This window comes from Uranotaenia lowii, chromosome 3, assembly GCF_029784155.1.
Source record: "Uranotaenia lowii strain MFRU-FL chromosome 3, ASM2978415v1, whole genome shotgun sequence".
NCBI classification, from domain to species: Eukaryota; Metazoa; Arthropoda; class Insecta; order Diptera; family Culicidae; genus Uranotaenia; species Uranotaenia lowii.
In genome coordinates, this window is record NC_073693.1 from 44,429,775 (window position 1) to 44,446,042 (window position 16,268).

General features: G+C 29.8%; 1 protein-coding gene across 3 annotated transcripts in view; it reads right to left on the minus strand.

Moving 5' to 3' along the window:
* LOC129758790 (PAN2-PAN3 deadenylation complex subunit PAN3) overlaps positions 1 to 16,268 on the minus strand; it is a 114,890-nt gene that overhangs the window by 37,092 nt on the left and 61,530 nt on the right. For 2 of the 3 annotated variants that reach the window (XM_055756408.1, XM_055756407.1), the window contains exons 3-5: positions 6,927 to 7,003; positions 6,654 to 6,746; positions 543 to 981 (exon numbers count right to left, since the gene is read on the minus strand). In XM_055756408.1, the coding sequence (XP_055612383.1) occupies positions 543 to 981; positions 6,654 to 6,746; positions 6,927 to 6,992 (598 nt within the window). In that variant the 5' untranslated portion in view covers positions 6,993 to 7,003. The remainder of the gene's footprint in view (positions 1 to 542; positions 982 to 6,653; positions 6,747 to 6,926; positions 7,004 to 16,268) is intronic. The other variant, XM_055756409.1, reaches the window with a different exon arrangement.

Below are 16,268 nucleotides of genomic sequence, written 5' to 3' on the forward strand. Positions count from 1 at the left end.
TCAAACTGTTTTTAACACTAGGTTTACTAGAACCCCTAAAATTTGACGGATTTGAATCATGTGGATATTTACACGAACCAAGTTGGAAAAATGGCTCAGATTCAGCTAGGAAAATGTTTGTTCTACCTTGATATATAATTTAGACTTAAATATTATTCTAAAACATGGTTTAAATATTGAATTTGAACAGAAATTATCTTGTGCGTCCGGAAACCTAGTGCTAAAATTATCAAAATCGCATCTAATAAAAAAATTTGAGTTAAATATCTGATTCGTTTTAAATATTGACGAACGGAAAAATTGGTGAAGAATTCTGATCAAAACTTTTCATCATCATCAAATATTTTTGTGATTTGATTTGGATCAAGATGACTCAACCTAGTCGCGGCCCTCGAAAGTTGAATGGAATGGAAAGAAACTTCCGCCTTCGCCAATTTTGGGCGAAACATTCCCCGAAATCTCACATCAGTTCAAAACCACAACCACCGCCATTCTTCTGCCTCTTCCTGCCATCCTACATACGCATCTAGGTACTAACTCACCCTTAATTGGCGTAACGGCGTAGGTCGAGCTGTTGCTGAGCGAGCTCCCAAGTATACTGCTGCCGTAGCTGCTGGCCTGAGATTTGGATCCACCGGCACTTCCGCCTCCCCCTCTTTCACCTGCCCTGTCTCCACCTCCTCCTCCTCCGCCGCCCATCCCCGGAACGATCGCCGTCGCCACCGATGAAAGCTGCGCTGCCTGCGGGATTCCGACGACTGCGGTTGCACCATTGCTGTTGGTGGTGCTCGCTGCCACACTGCCGTTGCCGGAACCGGAAATGGCCCCTGGGATGGTCACGCCCACGCCAGCTCCTGCTCCTACGCCGTTTCCCGCGACGCTGCCGTTGCTACCGAGTATCGAGTAGCTCGAGTAAAAGTTCGGTGATGACGATGCGGTCAGTCGGTTGGTTGGAATGAATTCTGGCGACTGTGGCGTCACCTGTTTGAAGGGAGGGGAACGATGCAAAAGAAGAAACGTTAGTTTTGAGTGTTCAGGTGGTGCCGAACTTTGGGCTTAGCCGTAGGAAGTTAATCGGGAAAATGGATTGCGTGTAGTTAGGGTAGGTTTAGTTTTGCGATTTTGTGTTTCTGCCTTGGCGTTAGAAGGTGTTTCTAGGAAAATTAGTAATTCTTACTGAATTGTCTTATGAGATTCCTGCTGCGGAAGCAAATGATAACATTTTGCTAGGATGTGGGGATTTTTAGCTTTATCAAAATTTCCTCCAAAATATTACTACCGTTTTGCGGAAAGAGGGATATGGATATTTGAAAATAGAAAGATATAGAAATTCTGAAAAAAGTTAAATAATGAAATTCTCAACAAAGCTATATGAATTTTCTGAGACCTCTATCGAAATAACTTTATTTTCCACAAAATCCACAAAACTCTCAGAGAAGTTTAATACATTTCATCTTTGAATTAACTGTAGGAAAATTATGATAAAAACTGTAAATATTCAACAAAAAACTCTATCAACAACCTTTAGATAATTGAATCAAATTATTTTTGACTTGAAAATGTTTTTTAAATTATAAAGTTGATATCTGTCGTAAAAAAAGTTTAAGATGAGAACCGGAAATAGAGAACAAAAATTGATAGAATCTTATTGACTAAAACATTTTCATTTTTAAAGTCATCATTTTTTAATCATTGTGTGATGTAAGTGAACTGACTTTTAATTTTCAAAGTTTTAATGCGATCAAGTGCTTTTTCTCAAATCTTGAATGCAAAGTTGCAATGCTTGAGCAAAAAAGCATCAAAGCTTAGTTCCCATCTCGCAGAGCAGCAGCATTTTAAACATTGAGCTGGTGTCGCCAACGATTTGTTCGAGAGAAGAACAGCCCGACTGTCTTAATACTTGGAGAGCTTCGAAAAAGATATATTTTTCTGGTTTTGCTATTACTTTCTGCTTGGGCTTTCATAGAATCTATAAATTATCAATTGAATAAAATCGCTCTCAATTTTGTTCAAATATTCTTGGGGAAGTTATATAAGAGATCTAGACTATCTTAATCAAACGAAAAAATAACAAAATGGCATTCAAGGCACAAGTTCAATGGCAATTTTCCCAAGGAAATTATTCCATCGGTAAAAAAAAAACCTTTTCGCGAAAAAACTTGGAAAAAATGATTTCGTATATTGTAAATTGATGAAATTGTAATAAATATAAAAAAGAAATGTAAAAGAATGGAAAAATCTCAAAATCCAATCTCGAACTTTTTAACTTTCGATGATATTCTCTCCTAGGAATGACTAAATGACAAAGATGATCAAAATTGTGTTCAAATTAATTTTTATAGTTTTTATCTTTTTTTTGTCATTTGATCAATTAAAACTTTTTTTGTCAAGTTTGATCATTTTAATTTTTTTTCATTTCGTTTTTTTTTCATGTTAGTTATTTCTGTAGTTTTTGTGACTGTTGAATTTTTTTCATTACTGTTTTTTTGTATGTTTTTCATTTATGTCACTTATCACTAATCGTATTTTTTTAATAATTTCTGTTAAATCATTTATTTTTCCATTCTATCGATTTTGAATTTTCTGTCATTTTCAAGGGTTTTGTTTCACTGCTGTTTTATTTGCCATGTATGTATTGCTTTCTAATATTTGTCTGTTTTGATCATGTATTCCTATATGATTTGTGTTTTCTGTCATTTTTTTTTGAATTTTTAATAAACTGCTGTTTTACTTCTCGTCTATTAATTAGCTGTGCGATATCCGTATTTTGTTGTTGTTTCTGTCTTTTCTGTCATTTTGTTCAAAACTGATACTTACTTTTTTGTGTAATTTTGTAGGTTTGCTTATTTTAGTAAGTTTGGTAAATTTGGTTGCAAATTAATCGAATTTTTTTCACTTTTGTTTGTTTCACACTTTTTATTTTTTTCTGCAACTTTTTTCATTTTATTTTGTAATTTGTTTCTTTATTGAAATCCTTTCTTATTTTGTCAATTTGTAATATTTTTGAATTCATTCTTTCCAAATTGTTTCTGTTTATATTTACATTTCTTGAATTTTTGTCACTCATGTTATTCTAATCATTTTGGAATTTTTTTATATTTCTGCTTCTGACAAAATGGTTGTTTGAGATTTTGGATATTTTATCATTTTTGTCATTTCATTGAATTATTTCAACACACAGTTATCTGATTGTATATTTTTCAACTTTTGCGTAAATTACGTCGATGAAATCATTTTTGTTATTTTTTCATTTTTCTGATAAGGCATAAGTCGTGATTTTCGTCATTATTGTGATTTTTGTAATTTTTGTAATTTTTGTCACTGTTGTCATTTTTGTCATTTGTATTTATTTATGTGATTTTGATGTCATTTTTGTCACTCTTGTTATTTTTTTTTGATTTTTGTCATTTTTGTGATTTTTGTCATATTTGTCATTTTAGTCATTTTAGTCATTTAAGTCATTTTTGTCATTTTTGTCAATTTTGTCATTTTCTTTATTTTTGTCATTTTTGTCAGTTTTGACATTTTTGTCATGTTTGCCATTTTTGTCATTTTTGTCAATTTTGTCAATTTAGTTTTTTTGTCATTTTTGTCACTGTAATCATTTTTGTGTATTTTGTCAATTTTGCTATTTTCGTAATTTTTGTCATTTCTGTCATTTTTGTCATTTTTTTGAAATTTTTGTAATTGATGTAATTTTTGTCATTTTTGTGATTTTTGTCATTTTTGTCAATATTGTCATTTTTCTCATTTTTGTAATTTTTGTTTGCTTGTCAATTTTGTCATTTATGTTATTTTCGTCAATTTCGTTTGTTTGTCAATTTAGTCGTTTTGTCATTTTTTTTTTTTCATTTATGTAATTTAGATCATTTTTGTTGTTATTTTAGTTATGTAATTTTTGTAATTTCGTGATTTTTGTGATTATTGTCAATTCTGTTTTTATTTCTTATTTTTGCTTTTTCTGTCATTTTTTTGAAATTTTTGTCATTGTTGTCATTGTTGGTTTTTTTTTGTCATTTGTTCATTTTGATCATTTTTGCATTTTCGTCACTTTTGTCATTTTTGTAATTTTTATAAGTTTTGCAATTTTTATAATTTTTGTCAATTTTTCATGTTTTTTTTTGTCATTTTAGGCAATTTTGTCATTTTTGTAATTTTTGTAGTTTTTGTCATTTTTGTCATCTTTGTCCTTTTCGTCATTTTTGTCATTTTTGTCGTTTTTGTCATTTTTGTAATTTGTGTTATTTTTTTTAACATTTTTTTCACTGTGCTATTTTTTGTCATATTTTTGTAATTATTGTAACTTTTATAATTTTTATAATTTTTGTCATTTTTGCCATTTTTGTCATTTTTTTCATTTTTGTAATTTTTTGTAATTTTTTGTCATTTTTGTCATTTTTGTCCTTTTTGTCCTTTTTGTCATTTTTGTCATTTTTGTCATTTTTGTCATTTTTGTCATTTTTGTCATTTTTGTCATTTTTGTCATTTTTGTCATTTTTGTCATTTTTGTCATTTTTGTCATTTTTGTCATTTTTGTCATTTTTGTCATTTTTGTCATTTTAGTTATTTTTTGTCATTATTGTCATTTCTGTACATTTAGTCTTTTTTGTCAATTTTGTCGTTTTTTGTAATTTTTGTCATTTTTGTCTCTTTCGTCTTTTTTGTCACATTTATATTTTTTTGTTATTTTTGTCATTTTTGTGGTATTTGTCATTTTTGTAATTTTTTTTGTCAATTTTGTCATTTTCGTGATTTTTGTCATTTTTGTCCTTTTTTTCATATCCGTCATTTTTGTGATTTTTAGTAATTTTTGTCACTTTTGTCATTTTTGTAACTTTTGTTATTTTTACAAATTTTTGTCATTTTTGCCGTTTTCGTGATTTTTTTCATTTTTGTGATTTTTTGTCATTTTTTTGTGGTTTTTTTTCTCATTTATGTTTTTTTTTTCACTATTGTCATTTTAATCATCAGTAATTTTCTTCATTTATGTCATTTTATCATTCTTGTCATTTTTTCATTATTGTCATATTCGTAATTTTTCTGATTTATGTGTTTTTTGCAATTTTTGTCATTTTTGTCATTTTTGCCATATTTTTTCATTTTTGTCATTTTTGACTTTTTTTTTCATTTTTGTCATTTTGTCATTTGGGTCATTTTTGATATTATTGTCATTTTTGTCATTTTTGCCATTCTTGTCATTCTTGTAATTTTTGTGATTTTGGTGATTTTCGTCATTTTTTTCATATTTGTCATTTTGATCATTTTTTCATGTTTGTCATTGCAATGATTGTTATTTTGTAATTTTTCTCATTGGTGTTAATTTTTGTAAATTTTGTCATTTTGCTCATTTTTTTCATTTTTGTAATGTTTTCAATTTTTGTAATTTAAGCCAATTTTTTTTATGTTTTTGTCATTTTTGTCATGTTTGTCATTTTTTTCGATTTTGTCGTTGTTATAATGACTGTCTTTTTTTTCAATTTTGTTATTATTATCATTTTGATGATATCAGTAAATTTTGTAATTTTGTCATTTCAATTTCGTATGTTTGGCTGATTTTGACAATTTTTTCATATTTTCAATTTTGAACATTCCCTGAATTTTGGTCATTTTTGTAATATTTGTCATTTTTTAAATTTTTGTTTTTGTTGGCTATTTGTCTGTTTGTCATTTATATTTGTTTTGTATTTTTTCTTATATTTGTCGTTTCTGTCATTCAAGTCATTTTTGTTATTTTTATCGTGCCAAATTTATCGTTTTTTTGTTGCTTCAACATTTTCACATTTTTTTTGAAATTTTTGTCATTTAGTTATTTTGTAATTTTTGTTTTTATCAGTGTTGTCACTTTTTCTTTTTTGTCAATTAAGTAATTTTTGTCATTCTTGATGGAAATGATATACATAAGTCATTTATTGTTATTTTTATGATATTATAATTTTTTTAATATTACCATTATGTCAAATCTGCCTTTTTTATTTTTGTAACAACTGTTTATTTTGAATTTCTGTTTTGTTTGATTAAATTCTCTTTATATTTGTGTTGTCAATTTTGTCATTTTGTTTATATTATTGTCACTTTTTCGACATTAAAAACTTGTGCCATTTTTGGGTTTTTGCCAATTGACTTTAAATTTTTCATCATATTGTTATAAGTTTTGTTTGTTTTTTTTTCCATTTTCATTATTTTTTTTTCAAAATTTATCATTTTGCGAATTTTGGCATTTTTATTATTGTTTTCTTTATGGTTTTGTTTATATTCTAATATTAATTTGATATTTCTGTTTTATATAAGTATCGTTTATTTTTGTATTTTTTTTATTCTGGAATTTCTGGAATTTTTATTTTATTTTTCATTTTTCTGCTTGAAAACTAAATAAAACTTTTAAAGTAAAGTAGATAGAGTATTACATTCTCCTTTGTTTTTGTTTCGCTGTGTTGGCTTTACTGAAAAATTTATTGAAACCTAACTGTCTACCAAAATAGATAAGCAATTTTATATTTAGATCTTCAAAACTAAGAGGTGGAAGTAGCTCCTCATTTCTGTTTATATCATACGCAAACTTAAGAAAGATTTACAGTTTTTAGAATGTTTTCTAATGAATGTGGATTAAAGGATCGGGATTGATGGATTCGTTTAAAAAAAAGTTCAATCGCTACCTGAGTTTTCTTAATCGAAATCGGAGAATCTAGGTTCAGTTTTGTGAGACCCGTAGACAATCCATAAGTCGGTGTTGAGACGTTCTGACGGCTCTGGAAAGAAAAATTACTGCGTAAATACAAAAATTTCGACAAATCAAACTACATATCAACATTTTGTTATTTTTGAAAGTGTACAAATTCTAATTTCCAGATTCTTTTTTTTTCTGATAAAATAGTTAATTTAGATGGAAAGAGTTAAGAAAGCATATAGACAAAATAATCAATTCTTACCATATAAGTGGCCAATTTGCTTTCCGACGGTACTCCATTCGGTGGAGAGTAGAATATTGGATCCATAGCCCAATGGCCTGCAATGAGAGGAAAGAGAAAGAAAACATAATTTCCATTAGTTAAAATCACACTAACGTTTGATCTATGATGATGTTTGGCTAAACATAGTTGCGGCATCATTCACGCAACGCAATTATGTCGTTTCAAAATGGTCAACAAAAAACTACCCCTTGAAAGCGTCCTACAAATTAAAACAAAAATAAATCAAATTTAGCTTCCCTTCCCTCCCTGAAAATTGTACATCTCTGCCCTGACAGCTGCCAAGGCCAAAAAGATCCAGATCTAGCAGCAGAAACAGCTGCGTGGGTGGTTGAAGCTTTGCTGGTTGATGTGCTGTGGTAATTTTCTGTGTGTAGGCAGTTTGAGCTTTTCAATGAATGTTTCGTGTCATCCCCCCACGCAGCAGCTTTTTGGGGTTGTTTTCCACAACTTTTTTTTTCTGAGCCGTTATGTTCGGTTTCTTCCTGCTTCTGCTATTTAGTTGTGATGTAACAAACAAAACTTCTCGGGTTGAGCTTTCCTGTGTTCTCGATTCCTTTTCATTTTCATCATATAGGGGAGGGGACTTCTGGTGCTTATCCATCAACTTTAATTTAATTCGTTTCAACAGTATTGTTGGTTTCAGTGAACTTATGGGACAAAAAATTATGAAAAATGTAATTTTTAGAGAAAATTTTGTTTTACTGACAGTTTTAGATTTGATGGTAAAATTTAAAAAATCTAATTTTCTTTGAACCGTGAATGTCCAATCAAAACAAAGATGTATTTATCAAAATCGGGTATCAATTAGCTAAGTTATGGGCATATTCCAACGTGACGTGAAATCGCTTTTCCAGACTTTTCTGAACCGGTAGCAAACGGTCGCAAATTTAATTTTCTTCAAAATGAATATAATTTGATCATTAAAAAAATAGGTTGTTTGTGTTGTGATTGATTACTTTTGAGACGTGAAATCACACTAGAATTTACCATTATTGACTTCAGTACATATTACTTTGATTCCCTGTTCTCTCTGGGGATCCTATCGGTGTTTTGAAATAAATTGTAAAAAAAAATACCCACAATTTGATGTGCATAACTATTCGATTGAACGACAAAGAACAAAGTTATGTCTCTTTAAAGTTTTGGCGTGAATTCACTCGGTTCAAACAGAACAGGGTAGTGGACTGAATTCACGTCACGAAATTTAAAGTTATTCTGAACCATTCTTTAGAGCCTTCATATTTTACGTACACTTTTAAAAGTGGTATTTTGTTATTCCGACTTGAGCAATCATAAATTTTCAGTATCTTTTCCTAACTTTTAACATATTCTAACAAACACTTGAATAGCAACATATTGATGAATCATACGTTAAAATTATTGTTTCTCACAGTCTTTAATTGAAAATTCACAAAAAATAATGTTTAATTTTTAAATTGCGACCCAGAGATGGGTCTTGACTCAAACATTCAGTCAGCGAAACTTTTTTTGTAGAGAAATGAATCCAACTAAGATGAAATTTCAGGGACTAGATAAGAGAAAATCGATGTTGAAAAACATGCGAAAAAAATTCGCCTTGTCTCCCGGTGAGACTTGAACCCACATTTTGCGCCTCTCCGGGGCCCATGTATTAACATTCTACTACAGGAGACCAACCTGGCGTATGAATATTATACTGGTTGAGTGTCGATGTCTATCGGAATGAAGGGAATAGTTCTCCCATGTGATCATAATCATTTTTCTTTGTCTATTTCTATTCCCATCATTTCATCTTACGGTAGTTGGAATCAAGTTTGGACATTTTTAAGCACGGCAAGATTTGCATTGCCTTCTCATATCCTGCACGGGTTGTCAGTTATGATGAGCAGGATATGAGAAGGCAATGCAAATCTTGCCGTGCTTAAAAATATCCAAACTTGATTCCAACTACCGTAAGATGAAATGATGGGAATAGAAATAGACAAAGAAAAATGATTATGATCACATGGGAGAACTATTCCCTTCATTCCGATAGACATCGACACTCAACCAGTATAATATTCATACGCCAGGTTGGTCTCCTGTAGTAGAATGTTAATACATGGGCCCCGGAGAGGCGCAAGATGTGGGTTCAAGTCTCACCGGGAGACAAGGCGAATTTTTTTCGCATGTTTTTCAACATCGATTTTCTCTTATCTAGTCCCTGAAATTTCATCTTAGTTGGATTCATTTCTCTACATAATGTTTTATCTTCAATATTTTTGTTTTTTTTTTTAATTTCAAAATAATAAACAAATAAAAAATTCTACTATATTATTTTAGATTTGTAAAAATCCGGCCATCTGGAGGGTTAAAACAGCTTTCAGAACATATTTCCCTTGAATATTTTTACAAAAAATCAAAAAATCAACTGTTGTGACGTGAATTCACTCATTCGCGCTTCTGTAACTAAGCTGGGTGTGCTTCAGAATCGTCTCATCATGTTCGAAGTGTCAGTTCGTCATTTTTGGTCTATTTTGATCATTTTTGCTTGTTTTTGGTCATTTTTGTCATATTGCTCATTTTAGTCAATTCAGATTAATTTTGATCAATTTTGGTCGATTTGGTCATTTTTGTCACAATGTGATAATGCCATTTTTGTCATTTCTGTCATTTATGTCATATATGTTTTTTAATTTTTGTCATTTTTGTGAATTTTTCCTCATTTTTGGTCAATTTTGATCAGTTTTGGTAACTTTTGGTTATTTTTCTCATTTTTGTCATTTTTGACCACTTTTGGTCATTTTTGGACATGTTTTATCATGTTTAGGCTGGAACAAATATCAATTTCTTCTTTTGTCACCCCCTCTTTCGAAATTTTCAAAAACCCGAAGGGGGAAATAAATAAAGTTTGAAGTATTTAATGTAAATTCCGAAAAAAAAATTCAAGAATCCAAAAGATTATACGACGAAAAAAACAAATTTTGGAAGATGGAAGTTATTTAACCTATTGTATTCTTGATTTTATTGAATTTTTCGATAAAAAATTACTTGTTTTTTAGGTTTTATGCAATGATATCGTATGCAACTTTCTTGCATACAAGCTTTCGTGAAATTTATTCCAATTTTTTTGTTTTTAACATTATTTTTTATTCCCCCCCTCCCCCCCCCCCCTCGTGATGTTCCAACTCCAAGTGACAAAAGAAGGATTTGAAATTTGTTTCGGCCTTAATATTCTTAGTAATTTTCGATCATTTCTTGTGGATTTTGGTCATCTTTGATTATTTTTAATCATCTTTATCAGTTTTAGTTGTTTTGGGCCATTTTTGATTATTTATAGTCAATTTCGATCATTTTTGGTCATTATTGATCATTTTTGGTATTTTTTCTCACTGTTGTCACTTTTGTCATTTTGGTCATTTTTATTATTTTTGTAATTTCTGGTCATTTTTTGTAGTTTTTGTTATTTTAAGTCATTTTATTTGGTCAATTTTGATAATTTTTGTGATTTTTGTAATTTTTGTAAATTTGGGTAAATTTTGACACTTTTTTAATTTTTGACATTATAATTGCCATTTTTTTCATTTTAGTCATTTTTGTCATTTTTGCTGTTCTTGTCATTTCTGCCATTTTTGGTTATTTTTGAATATTTGTCATTTTTGATCACTTCAATTTTGATCATTTTTAGTAAATATGGATCATTTTTAGTAAATTTGGATAACTTTTGGTCAATTTTTGTCATTCTTATCGTATTTGTCATTTTTGGTCAATTTTGATCAGTTTTGGTCAGTTTTGTCATATTTATAATTTTTGTCATTTTGGTCATTTTTATTATTTTTTTTTTTTGGTCATTTATGACATTTTTGTCATATTTTTCATTCTCGTCATTTTTGTCATTTTGTCATTTATGTCATTTTTGTAATTTTTGTAATTTTTCTTCTTTTGTTTTTCATTTTTGTCATTTTTTTAATATGTTTTTGTCATTATAGTAATTTTTGTCATTTTTTTCATTTTTGTCATTTGTGTCATTTTTTTGTAATTTTTGTCATTTTAGTCATTTTAGTCAATTTTGTCATTTCAATCATCTTGGTCATTTTTGTGATTTAAGTCATTTTAATCATTTTCGTCATTTTTGTCCTTTTAGTGATATTAATCAATTTAGTCATTTTATTCATTTAAGTCATTTCTGTCATTCTAGTCATTTTAGTCATTTCAGTTATTTTTGTCATTTTTTACATTTATGTCATATTTATCACTCTTATCATTTTTGTCGTATTTGTCATTTTGACATAAATTATTTAATTTTTTCAGGTTTTTGTCATTGTTGTCATTTTTATCATTTTTGTCATTTTAGTCATTTTAGTCATTTTAGTCATTTTAGTCATTTTTGTCATTTTTGTGATTTTTGTCATATTTGTCATATTTTCTATTTATATCATTCTCGTCATTTTTGGTCTTTTTATCATTTTTGCCAGTTCTGCCATTTTAGTCATTTTTGTAATGTTTGGTTATTTTTGTCATTTTTGACATTTTTGTAAATTTTTTAATTTTGTCAATTTTTCCATATTTGTCATTTTCGTAATTTTTGTCATATTTGTCATTTTAGTCTTTTTTGTCATTTTTGTCATTTTTTGTTATTTTTGTCATTTTTATTATTTTTATCATTTTTGTTATTGTTGAAATATTTGTACTTTTTAAAAATTTTGTAATTTTGTCATTCTTATTATTCTTGTCAATTTCAATATTTTCTGTCATTTTTGTTGTTTCCGTCATTTTTGTAATTTTTTGTTTTTAATTGTCTGTTTTGTCGTTTTTTGGTCATTCTTGTCATTTCAGTCATTTATGTCATTTTTGGATTTTTTTTTTGTTATTTATGTCATTTTTGTAATTTTTGTCACTTCTGTCATTTTTATCATTTTTGTCATTTTTCTCAAAGTCATTTTTGTCATTTTGGACATTTTTATTATTTTTGTCATTTATTCATTTTTGTTATTTTTATCTTTTTTCATTTTTAACATTTTTGTCTGTTTTTCATTTTTGTCATTTTTGCCATTTTTGTCACTTTTGAACCATTTTGATCATTTTTGGATAATTTCGATCATTTTTTGTCATTTCTGATTTTTTTGATAAGTTCTTTAATTTTTTGTCATTATGGTCAATTTTGTCATTTTTGGTCATTTTCGGACAATTATGATAACTTTTTTCATTTTTGCCAGTATAGTCATTTTTATTATTTTTGTCATTTTTGTCGGTTTTGGCTATTTTTATTCATTTTTGTCAATTTGTTCATTTTTGGTCATTTTGGTTTTTTTGCCATTTTTGGACATTTTTTATAATTTTTTATCATTTTTGGTCATTTATAGTCAATTTTAATAATTTTTGATAATTTTTGGTCAATTTTGGTCACTTCGGCTATTTTTGTTATTTTAATTATTTTTGTCTTTTTAACCAATGTTGATCATTTTTGGCAATTTTTCATCATTTATGGTCATATTTGCCATTTTTGGTGATGTGTGGCCAACTTTGGTAAATTTTGGCAATTTTCGGTAATTTTTTTTTCGGTCATTTTTTACCAATTTTGATTTTTTTTGGTGATTTTTGATTATTTTTGGTCATCGTTGGTCTTCATTGTCATTTTTGGTAATTTTACGATAATTTTTGACATTTTTGGTTTTTTTTTTGTCATGTTTAGTCAATTTTGATTAGTTTTAAATAATTTTGTTATTTAATGAGTTCATTTGTCTGTAGCTTTATTTATCTTATTTTTAAAACCATTTTTTCTTTTCATCAAATTGTTAGGTTACTTGATTCATGTTTTTAATCTTTTGTAATATTTGTGGATTTCCATTGCCCAGAATTGTTTATTTGTTCATTTACGGGTAGAGTCTGATTTATGGATGTAGATATTTTATAATTATTTCTGACATCATTCAATGTAGTCTTCGAGTATTTGGTATTGATGATTTCAACTTTTTAATTTTACAACTTTGCTGATGACTGCGAAAAGATTTGACTTATGCTTTAAGAAAAATAGAGGATTCTATTTGCTTGAAATTTACTTTAGAATTTCGTCAAAATTCTCTTATTTAGCAGAATTGGGAAAAATTGACAGGAAGAAAAGCGGTCTTGGAGAAAGTTGATCATTTAATTAAAACTTCCAGAATTTGTGCCTATTCACATAAAATATCTCGAAAATAAGAGCTGGTTGAAAAACAACCAATGGGAGATCATTAATTCAATCAAATTATTCAATTTGGTAGCTCTTGAATTCTTTGTACCTCAAAAAATGTGAATTTTGTTGCCTTGTGTAATCTCTGATCTAAGCTCGGTAATATTTGGGCATACTTGTGAATCCTTTAAAATTATTTTGACAATTGTACAGTAAAAATCGCCATAATCAGTAGCCAAATGATTGGAATAAACGTCGCTACTGCACTTTTGCGGGCAATTGAACTTTGCGCGACCCAATTATACAATCAATGCAATCCGGTAGCAGCGTATAGGGCAAAATAATCTAACGACTTTTAATCATCTCGGCTTCTCGGCAGCTGATTATGCTGTTAAATCTCGAAAGGTTAAATACAAACCATTACAGACGATAATGATGATGACGATTGAGGCGATCGTCATCATCAAGTGGGCTTACTATAGTAGTGTAATACAACTTAACCAATGTTCCAGGTACTGGGATCAACTAAAGTGCTTTCCGAACAAAACGGAATGTCTCCTCAAATGTATACGCATCGGTGCCAACAAATTAAAGACTGGATCGTAAAAAAGCTGCTAGGGTAAGAATTTAATAACACTGGCTGAAACCTGTTGCTGAAACGAGTCACAATAAAATCATAACAGTTATACCAACATAAACTGGAAAAAATAGAAATGACAAGCAGTTAAAGCAACAGACAAATAATTTGAAGCGAAATTCAGATAAAAAAAAATTGAAGTACAGGAAATGAAGGAAAATAAGGAATTTTTTCCTTTTTTTTGGAAATTATTAACATGTTTGATTTTCGTAACTGAACGAATGAAAAAATTCAAAGAAATAAACCCCGTAGATTGAGTATAGACTTAACATGAATAAAAATTTGTTTTGCCAAAACCGCAACTTCAACAAAGTGTCCAATTTGCAATTTCAGCTGTCGCCATAATTTGCAATCCACCAGCCGAAACAGAAATTGTATCTCAGTTGTTTTATTAGTTTGGTGAATGATGAAGTAAACCAACCCGAAGTAGACCACACCAGACGTGTGACATTGAAGTAAGTTCAACATCATTCGGTTCCACTTGTCTGCGGTCAACATGGCTGTACCGTTTTTTTTTCGCTTGGTTCGTTGTTGTTTCCATTTCTCAAGCATCGAGAAACTGCTGACTGACCCATGTTTTTGTTTCCCCCCTCCCTCTCTCTCTGTCTCTCAACTTATAAATTTTAAGCAAAAAAACATCAACATTCAGCTCTTGATTCACTCGATTTCCCCGTACGTATCGTGTCACATTTGACAGCCACCGTCAGCTCAACTCACCACACCATCTCGGAAAGTTTTGTTTGATTGTTTTTATTTCCTCAAACCTCCGCCTCCATTTCCGTCATCCTCGACTGGGTTCTCAGTCGTAAATTGTTCAGTTTTACTACTGCTGATGCCGCTGACCGTCTAGAATGGCTCGTTAAATGCTTTGCCGAAAATGCTTGGGTTAGGCAAACACCCCCGATTTTTTTTTGGAAAATTACTACTTAGCGCGACAAGTGTGCTGGTGAGCCGGAGGTTAACCCGTTATGAACACAATTTTAAGCACTGCTGTAAAAAACAAAGCAAGTTCTACAAAGTAGTTCTAGATATGATTTTTTTTTCTAGATTTATAGCATTTGAAATTGATAAAAAATATGAAATTTATTCAGGAAACGAATATTTTATTTGAAAAAAAAAAAAAAGATTACCCATCAGAGAATAATTGAACGAATCTAGTAGGCTTATTAAATAAACAAACATAAAAAAAATACTAGAAAACTTCAACATCCAGAATCGTAAATAGCGTTATGTAACGTCTACATCACCTAATATTCCGCAAAAAGAACTACTTCGTAGCCCATTTATGAAAGAAACAAGGTGTGTATATATTCAGGAGGTGTTACCGAATATCGAATTCCCGATTCAGCCATGTTGGCTATGCAACTATACGGAACTCATGAAGTTTGTTTACCAACAAACCACCGAAAAGCTGAGCAAAAAATAAACAAACTCATTGAGAGCCTCGCTCACTCCTCGCCTACTTACTGTGAAAGTCGGAGAACCTAGTGTATCAAAAGACCTTGGAAAGAAATAAAGGAGCGAAATTATTCAGCACTCAGCAGGTAAAAAACAACATTTTTTTTCGTATTTTGAACAAAGTTGGAAGCAAAACTGCTTTCAAGTTTCAACCAATACGCAACTTATCGTAGTCAGAATTCATAATATTTCAGTGTTGTATGTATGTATGTATGTAGATGATCCACCATGGGTGCACGGATTCACCGTAGTTTCGCCAACGCATGCGCTTAATTGCATCCTTTAGATTAATATTTCGACAAATCTTTAATGCAAATTACCGCATACCCGACACCATGGCTTCGTATGAACTGTTGTGGCGTGAATGTATTACGTGTATGTGATAGTTTTATATGAGTGAATGAGTCAATCACCTACACAGCCGTTTTAAAATTCATCACATTTAACGTGCAATGGATCCTCGACAGGTATTCCGCATACGTGTAGATACCTGCCCAGCTGGCACCTGATTGGTCATTTTAATATTTATATATTCAATAAATCATATAAAATGGAAATATAGCAAATAAATCTTACCATACGACACCGTGCTCAAAATCTTACCATTCCATTGAACCCAAATCTTACCTAAAGTTGAATGCTCAATCCCGTTTAACGACCTTTTTTCTGTTTTTAAAAAAAATACTTACAAAGAATTAAAGATAAAAAAAAAAGATAAATCATGATCGTGAGATAAAAATTGATTATCTATTGCTCGAAATGCTAAATAAAAACAGAGAGAAAAAAAAACAGTATAAAAAAGTGTGAAATTCTCAAATTTCCAATAAAATATCAACATTTCTTGATTCCTAAGAAACCAATAACTTTAAAAATTAAATATTTCCTAACAATTGAATCTAGTTTTCTATTCCCAAAAATTCCTCTGTCTAAAGTTTTAAGAATTGTTCACATTAATAATTTGGCTGATTCTTTTCCAGGTATTCGCACGTTCTTAAAACCAAACTGCTTATGAATAAATAAATTATTCACATTTTTCATTTTTATTTGCTAAAATTGTTCCCGCATCCGGTCACGCAAT